This window comes from Solea senegalensis, linkage group LG3 (assembly GCF_019176455.1).
Source record: "Solea senegalensis isolate Sse05_10M linkage group LG3, IFAPA_SoseM_1, whole genome shotgun sequence".
NCBI lineage: Eukaryota > Metazoa > Chordata > Actinopteri > Pleuronectiformes > Soleidae > Solea > Solea senegalensis.
Genome location: NC_058023.1, coordinates 14,751,358 through 14,760,255, shown reverse-complemented (window position 1 = coordinate 14,760,255; position 8,898 = coordinate 14,751,358). Strand labels below are relative to the sequence as shown.

Here is an 8,898-nt window from a genome sequence, read left to right as displayed (position 1 = left end):
AAATGGTATTTAAAAGTTGGAACCTGAATAGGAAAAGTACACCAATAAAACCAACACAAATAGCTTTTAAACATTTTGTTTTTTGTATGGGGTTCCTGGTGTTGTTTACTGCATTACAGTAAATGTGCTGCCTTTAACATCCAGCCCCTGCTGTGTGCAGACACTCCTGTCACCCTTTATTTGTCTCTTTTTGCCAAGTAAAGAAATTCATAGAATCTAAATTAAACTTTGCAAAGTCAGTTAAAACGCAGTAACTGGATTATAAAGTGAGTGTATCCTATTAGCTCTATTGGTACCTCCTGCATTACATGATGGCTTGTAAAGCTAATACTATCTGATTGGTCTGCAGGCCCTGAGGGGGCCATGTTCCCATGCTGGCTGTCACTGAATATATCTATTGTCAACTGTGCATTGTCTGGTGGTCTAAAGTACAGATAATCACAAAGGCAGCTGAGACAACCTTATTCTTGATGTAAAAGCTGTGTCAGAGCTTTCCAAGAGTGGTTTTAGAACTTCATGGATAACTGCAAAGTTGCAAGATCACAACAGATCATTGCTCTTTGTATCGTGAGTCACTTGTGAATGTTTTGTAATTGAAAAAGCTCAGTTGCGCATAGAAAAGGTGAGTCATCGTGGTCTGATGAGTATTCATATAGACTTTCATTGTTTATTTGACTTGAACAATATCAGTTTAATTATGGGTCCTTGTATACAAAATATATCCCTTGATCTGTTTTTATTCCACATTGTATGCTCACACCTGCCTCAACTGTTCATACTAGAATAAATAACGCTACAAACTTACCTACTTAACCCATTAAATGAATTCCAGGCCAGCTAATTATGCATCTGTTCAGGCATTCAGTGATTCTTCCCTCACTGGAGGGAAAGAAAAAACAAGAATTGTTTTGTACAATGGAATCAAATCAGAAGAACAGGGTTTTCCACACTGAAAAGCAGGGCTTTGGGAGTTCAGGCTTATGTCCTGATCCTGTAAATGTGCCCAAAGAGCGGGAAAGTCAATGTCGCCCTTGTTGTTGTTGTTGTAAAAAAAAAAATTCTATTCAAGAGTTCTCGTCACCGTCGGCAGGTAGTAACTGCTACTACCATGCTGTGAAGCACTCGTATAGTGATATTGCTCAGGTGTTATACAGTAGCTCTCTGATTGTGGATAGCTATTTTTAATCACACCCCACATTTTATTGGATCAAATTAATGGTGAGTCACACTGCCATATTGTCACAGGTGTAAATAGCCAAATTAATGATTTCTATTTGGTTTCCTCAGTTTTAGTTTACAGGGTGGCTCACACTGTTGTGACTGAACTGAACAAAGCCATTGTTAATGTCATCAGCAACACTTTTATTGCTAAAGCATAAAAAATATCTTATTATTTTTCCTACAAATGCTTGTAACTATAGAGTGCCACTTAGTACAAGTTCCCCTGGTTAGGAATGACTGATTGTCGCCTATATCGACCATCTTGAGCTACTGTAATATCACCACCACAGAGATAGATGATGAGGAAGCAGTAGTGGCAGTGTTCTAAATATAGTCACCCCTCCGCTTGTGAACTAAATACCAATGACAACATACAAACTCACGTCCACCCACCCACCCACTCATTCAGTTGCTCAGGCAGTTGGGTCTGGCTGCAGCCCCCTCTGCTCACCCTCCCCACCACGACAAGCCCCAGTGCCGTGAAGCAAGAGCACCCACACAGGTTGCTCTACCCAGTGTGACGTTCTGACTTCCTACCCTGAGGCACAAACTGAGACTCCCCCCTGAGGGTCCTTCAGGACAGGTAAGCCATCAATCTGGGCTTCTCCACGGGTGTGCTGTCCACTTCTGATCAAGCATGATTCTCACAACCACGCACAGTTCTTTCCTCCACATTTTCCTGTCGGTCACACAGCTTGCCTTGTGTTACAGCTGACATTTATTTCAGAAATTTTAATATATTAATAATCTTTTTTTAAAATCTTATTCTGAAGGTTTCTCTAGATGCTTCATTGTTGCATAATAAATTTGTTTGAAAAGTGTTTTGGACTGGACTGAAACAGCTGTGTTCACTTGATACCTTAGCGTAAACTTTTCACTGTGCTATTCCATCCACTCTGTCACATGTTTGCTGGGACAGCAACATGTTCTCTCTGTGTGTGCGCGCGCTTTCAGCCCACTTGGGTAATTTCAAACATATTGATTCCCAGAGCCCTGACACAGCCGGTTGCCATGTCTGAAGAGCATGTGCTTGGCGTTTAACAGCCCAAGGTTATTTAAAGGCATGTGCTAACTTTGCCCTTTTCACTGCCCCAATAAATTCTATCTGCTTCGGTGGGTTTTTGTACGTGGCGTTTGATGCCAATCGATGGCCAAACATGCAGTGTGCTGTGTCTTGCTTTGTTGGAACAGGTTATACTAATGTGTACTGTCTCCTGAGACTTTCTGCCCCCTCATCCCTCCAGGGGCAGCCATGTCACAGTTCTCTACCATGACAACAAGGGAGAGGAAAATGCAGGCGGCAGCAATCTGCAGGGAGTTTCAAGCCCAGGAAGGTAGACGTATCATTTCCTCTTCACTTCCTTGTTTTCTCATCCCTTTGACCTCTCAGCCGCTCTTCTTCTCCTCACACCCTACTTCTCTTACCCCAATTTTAACATGCACATCAACATGGAGATTGATTTAACACCGTCACTCTCCGTACATGTGTAATTCCCAGGCATGTTAACTTTACAGTCGCTCCTACAGTATTACTTAACAGTAGCTCAAGCACACTCACCGAGAAGAAGATATGAGTTCACCATTTGCCAGTTCGGCAGTTGCCAGCCCTCCCAACTATAAATAATCAAATGAATATGTTTATGGGCCAAAGTAACTAATCCCTTTGTCGTCCTTTGAACATACTATTTCAGGGCAAGGACAAGTGTAAGGCTCACTGGGGCAGAGAGGGCCTGAAGGCCACTGACAGCTGAAAGATATTCTGGCAAATTAGATGTCTCAGACTCCGATATAGACCTGTGACATATCCACAATCAGCATGCAGTGCTGACCGCAAAACAAGCAATGGGCATGAGAGGATTGTGATGAAAAACAAATTCCTCATGTGTTACGTTGCCATGCACCTGTGTTTTCTGTGCATTTTCTGGGGGTTGGTGTTCAGTGAGGTCTGATGTGTGAGAGTATCAGAAATAAAGGAAACATTGTAATTTCAGAAGTCTGATGTCTAGAGAGTAAGTGCACACTTGCGCTTCAGTCTTTTGCCTCTTTGTGTTCAGATATAGAGATGGATCTTGGGAAGAAAATGAGCGTGCCTAAGGACATCATGCTGGAGGAGCTGTCTCTTGCCTCCAACCGTGGCTCCCGTCTCTTCAAAATGCGCCAGAGGCGCTCAGAAAAATACACCTTTGAGAACATCCGGAATGAAAACAACAAGCTGCTCAACGTAAGCAGAAACAACAATGCAGTGATCGCATGTGATGCTGCAGATCGTAAACCATGCTTTGTCTAAAGGTAGAACTGTTTATTTTATATTTAATCCATATGTTTTACACACATAAATTCATGCTTATGCTCCTGATGAGCCTATTTCTTGACTTAAGGAACTTTAAATATAGTCCCTTACACTTCAGTACACTTCAGTTTGTGTACAGACTGGGCAGCGCTCTTTTGCTGTCTTGCTATTTCCAGTCTATAAATGTTTATACTATGTTGCTCCTGGTTCTTTCTTCATATTTAGCATACAGTCCTATACTTTGATCTCACCCTCTAAATGAAAGTATATGTGTGTCTTTTTTACTGTGTGTGTCTTTTTTTACTGTACATACATTTATGAGAATAAGAATATATCCAGCTTATGTATAAAGCCTCAACTATTAAAACCCACTGACAAACTGGGTTATTGCACACACGTTATACAGCAACACGTGTTTTCTGTATGAACAGCCATTAATTTTCAACACAATTTTTCTTTCCATCACATGAAAAACATTAACACAATACTTCACATCCTGGAAAACTTTATGTGGAAAAGATTAAGCACTTGACGTGTTTATTTTACTTGCTTTACATACATGGAGTGGCACAAAATATTAGCAGTGAAAGTCCAATAGCCAGTCATCAGTGACTTTATTAATGTCCCTTGGGCATTGTGCCAACTCAGCGTTTTCTTTTCCCAGCAGCTTTGACTGATCTGGAATAATATTAAGTGTTTTATGTACCCAAACTGGCAATAGAACTGAATCCAAGATAAAGTAACTAAGTTTAATTAATGAACAACACTGGCTGTATTGTCTTTCATTAAGTTTTGTGTTGGCTTGTGTACTTTTGCTTGCCTTCCTCTTGAAGCCCATAGATAAAATAATTATTATACTCCAGGGTAGTTTTTTCCCCTCCCTCATCTTTTGAAGTGAGTCGGGCTCACATATCTCTGGTTTGTTTATTGCTCAGGGCAATGGAGGGATTTTGTTTCAAGTTGTCAACATTTCCTGAGGAAGTCCTGTAGTAAATCATCATAAATATCCTTTCGGAGGGATAAAAGCTGGATGCACGGGCTGCGGTACATTTCGTTCCAGCCCAGAGAACAATGCTCCCCACGTTGAGTAAAAGTGGACAAGGAGACGATTTCTATTCTTGTTTCTGCAGCATGGAAAATGTGAAAGAATTTGGTTTAACAACTTTCAGTCAATGTGAAGGAAAGAAGAACATTTGGTTTTAATAAGAATTAGCCATGACATTTTTATTGTGTTTCCATAAAACTAAATAAATCAGGGAACTCTATGGTTATTGTTTTATTATTTGACAAGAAATATGTGCGTCTCTTTTCATGCCATTGTAAATGGCACCTAATGAACCCCACTCTGTCTCTCCTATGTTCTTAGCTGTTGGTCACTTTTAACAATTGAACATTTCATGTCATTGTTATGTTTGAAGCTTTTTTTCACAGCCCCGAAATGGCTGAAAATGACTTGGTGTCAAGGATAAAATGCTCAGAAAAATTCCATCTCAACCCCTTTGTACAGCTCAACTAACCACTTTGCTCTTTCTTTTAGAACTCAGTGGTTTTCCAAACAGAGAATGGGAATCCCATGGTCAGCCACAGTGGCAAGAACAACTCTGGAGACAACCAACCCTCGAAAGTACCGTCTGACATAGCAGATACAGGAATGGTGCCAAATCCAGATAGTATTGCCCCGGGTAGGTAGCATTTAATTTCACATTTCAAGGACTCAAGGCTGTTACAGCACTGATAAACCATAGCTAAAGCTGAGTTGACAAAGCGGTTGACCTTAGTCATGTAAAACAATGCACTTGAATCTGTCTCTCTATTTTTATACCTTTGCTGACATTGATTTGAATTTATTTGACGTTATAAAATGTTTTTTTCCTCCAGACTAAATCATGTCTTATGCTTAATTTGTTTTCAAAATACACAGTGTGGCTCAGGAGAAATTGTGTTGAGTTGATGTGCTCTCCGCATAAAGATTCAACTGTTTCTCATTGTTTGTACTCGTGCAGGCTTTGATGGAGTAGGAAAACATTTCTTTCTTGTCTGGAATCTGCTGAGCATGACCAAAATACAATTTTAACTTTTTATCCTCCCTCTTTCTGTCTGTGCTCCTCTCCTTCTCTCATTCTATCAAAATGCCACTACTTTGTTTCACATCTACTCCTCCACATTTCCCTTTTTCTCTCAATCTCGTTACAGTCAGCATCGCCTATCTTGTTAAAAAATTGACTAACGGGAAGTGTTTCCTGTTTGCCTCCCCCTGCCACTGATACCATCAGCTTTGCACTCAAATCCACCCTTTTGTCTCAGTAGTTGACACACAACCAGCACTGATTGAGGGATGAGCATGTCTACACAGTGTGGTTTTTTTCAGGATCCCAGAATCAGACACCACCCTTTACTTTCTGAATAAAGTCACTCCAGCTGTAGCAGAAATAAGGCCAAAGTTTATAAGATATCAAATTGTAAGAACTCTTAAAATAGCACACTCATCTACCCATGGGTGCATCTTCTACTGTATGGCCATGTACTAGCAGCAACATGTTGAACCAGTTAATTAATTTACTTAATAAAAGCTTAACAGATTATATAATTTACCATAGAAAGCAAATGTATAATTTATAATTGTTGATAAAAAAAACATTAAAATAGTAAAAAATAGTGTTATATGAATTTTTTTTGTTTTATTTTTAAACTAAAGTAAAAAAAAATAACTTAGCTATCTTAAATATTAAGACCATGGTTTTTAAATGGGGTTATTCATATTCAAAATGACAGCATCATGACATTGCTTCCAACCTTTCCATGCTTTTTGGGGACACTCTTTAATTTCCACTCATTCTCTTTAGAGAAGAGTTAGGCGAGTTAGGAAGAGTTAGGAAGAGTTAGTAAAAACGGTCCATCCCCGAAGAATAAATAAATAAATCAAATAAGCCAAAATGTCAAAGCTCAAGAACAATGTTCCAGGCGAACAGGGGAATGTTTTGTAATAGATCCCCAAGAAAGAACATCTGTAAACTTCCCCACAGGTCTGTTTGGTCTCTCCTGCTTCCTCCTCAGGGCAAAACATAAACTCAGGAAGGGGGATTGTTCATTGTGAGAGCTTAGGACGTGACACCTCGTGTTATGCAATGGCTCAGCCAAGGAGCCCCCCCTGAGTGAAGCACTGGGTTTGAAGGATAGTGCTTTTGATCGGCCTCACCCATCAACACACACAGACTATGCAGGGAGACATGCATGCAGGCATGTACACACACAGAGAAGCTGCTTCTTGATTTGATTTGCTGTGAGCAAGGTCTAAAGGGCTGAAGAAAAAGGGGTATTCCAATCTTAAGTATTAATGGCTTCAATCTTGGAAAAAAATAGATGCAAACTTAGAGAGAAAGCCTGTAGGTAAACCTACTTTGCACAAACACAAAATAAGAGATATTAAAACAAAACAAAATGTAACATCTATCCTTTATTTTGTGTTGAAAAGCTCTTTGCTGTCTGTTGTATTTCCCACCCAGGCTATGGAGGTCCTTTGAAGGACATCCCTCCAGAGAAGTTCAACTCCACGGCTGTCCCCAAGTCTTACTTCTCACCCTGGGAGCAGGCCATCATCAGCGACCCGACCTTAGCTCGTACCCTCACCACCTGCATGGCTGAACCAGAGCCCCAACCAGATCTACCAGGTTACAAAAGTTTTAACAGGTAACAGCCACACAGGTGAAGAGCAAGTCATCATTAAAACTCAGTTAATCATGAAACACCGGAACAATGATTTTTTTTCCCCTTGGAAGCACAAAACCAGTCTAGTAATTATTTTAAGATTATTATTTTATTTATTTCCACCAATTTATTTTTATATGCAGCCCTTCTTTCCCTTTAAGGGAGAAGAAAATAATACATATCTACTGTATATAATTGTATCGAGATGTTTTTGAATTGTTCTTTCTATCTGACAGTCAGTTGTTGATTACATGCAGACTACTAGGCTACTTCAGTATATATCCCACTACTAAATAAGAACGCAAGTTAGACATTATGATGTTCTGGGCATTTGCTTGATGAAATTTTCTTGAAGTGGACCTAATAGAATTTTAGTTGAATATCCCTGCCCTATACCTTCAGATATGGTCACAATGGGAACGTTCTTTTAAATGTTGACGTATGCTATAATGGGAGGAGGTAGATACCACAGTTAGTTTAAAAAAATACAGTTGAAAAACTAACCCTTCATAATGTGGCAGGACTATACGGTAGCTAAAAATTTGCTTTTGATATTTTTTTAAAGAGCTGTTTGATATTTTTTTAAAGAGAATACAAGGTTAATATTACAGAAATAAAATGTGGTCATCAAAAGAATGAAACTGCCAGCTTGACCTCCCATATGTGTAACTTGAGGGTTAAAACAAGGAAAACTAACTTTTTTTTGCTCCTGTCATAATTTCCCTGGCCACTAGAGGTAGCTGACAAACATTTTTTGACCTCTTTGTTCAAAACATTTTACCCGTCTGTCACTGCCAAAGTTCAAGGAGATAACGTGAACATTTGCGATTTAAAACAAGACAGTGCCACAGTGGCCACTGGGATGCACATGTGAAAAGTATGGGGAAATGGGAAATATATATATATATAAATAAATGTGATGCATTTTCTCACATTAGGCATCATAATGTACTATTCATCTTTTTGTCTATAAAATTTGCATAGTGCTGAGTATGCCTTTGCCTCTAAGGAGCTTAGAGTATGTCCCCGGTGTAATTCTTTGCTTGGCTTTAATTAGTTGCATCACTGAAAGTGTCACTGTCCCTCTTGTTGGCACATCACCACTACTGTTCACACTGTCACTCTGTCACATCCAGGGTGGCAATCCCATTTGGTGGCTTCAGCAAGGCACCTACACCTGCTCCCGTCAAACTGCCACAGGTCGAAGCCCTGCCTGACTTCCCCGATCTCCGGGCTGAAACAAAAGTACCTCGGCCCACCTTCAACAGATCCGCTATGGGGTGGTTGACGGCGAGCGATGCAGTCCCCCTCCCCACCGTTTCCCTTGAGCCTGTGCCGCTCCCTGAGTCAGATGACCTTTGAACCCATAATGAAGTCACACAGAGATGCTGTCAAGTTAGTCGCTGCACCCAAGGTCATGGTGAGCAGGGGAAACATTTTCGGTCAGGGTGAGAAAAAGCATTCTGTTGGAATCGGCTGGTTGAAGTAATCGTATGTGCAGCATCCCTTGTGTTTTTTTCAGTGATGTCATCTCTTGCACTGAAATGAATCATGAGTTAATGTACAGGGGGCAGGGACACTGCTGGAATAAATGGAGCTTGTTGTAAATGAATGTGTATTAAGTATATTTTATCTTGCAGCACAAGTTTAGCTAAATAAAATGGTGTTTGAGTCCAGCATTA

The 8,898-nt window shown here is 40.2% G+C and overlaps 1 protein-coding gene across 1 annotated transcript; it reads left to right on the top strand.

The window, feature by feature from the left end:
• The first annotated feature begins 1,608 nt into the window (after positions 1-1,608).
• LOC122767230 (myozenin-2-like) lies at positions 1,609-8,898 on the top strand. The gene is made up of 6 exons (XM_044022648.1): positions 1,609-1,804; positions 2,466-2,555; positions 3,276-3,442; positions 5,049-5,193; positions 7,015-7,198; positions 8,353-8,898. The coding sequence occupies exons 2-6, from the start codon at positions 2,474-2,476 to the stop codon at positions 8,576-8,578; spliced, it is 804 nt and encodes a 267-aa protein (XP_043878583.1). The 5' UTR covers positions 1,609-1,804; positions 2,466-2,473; the 3' UTR covers positions 8,579-8,898.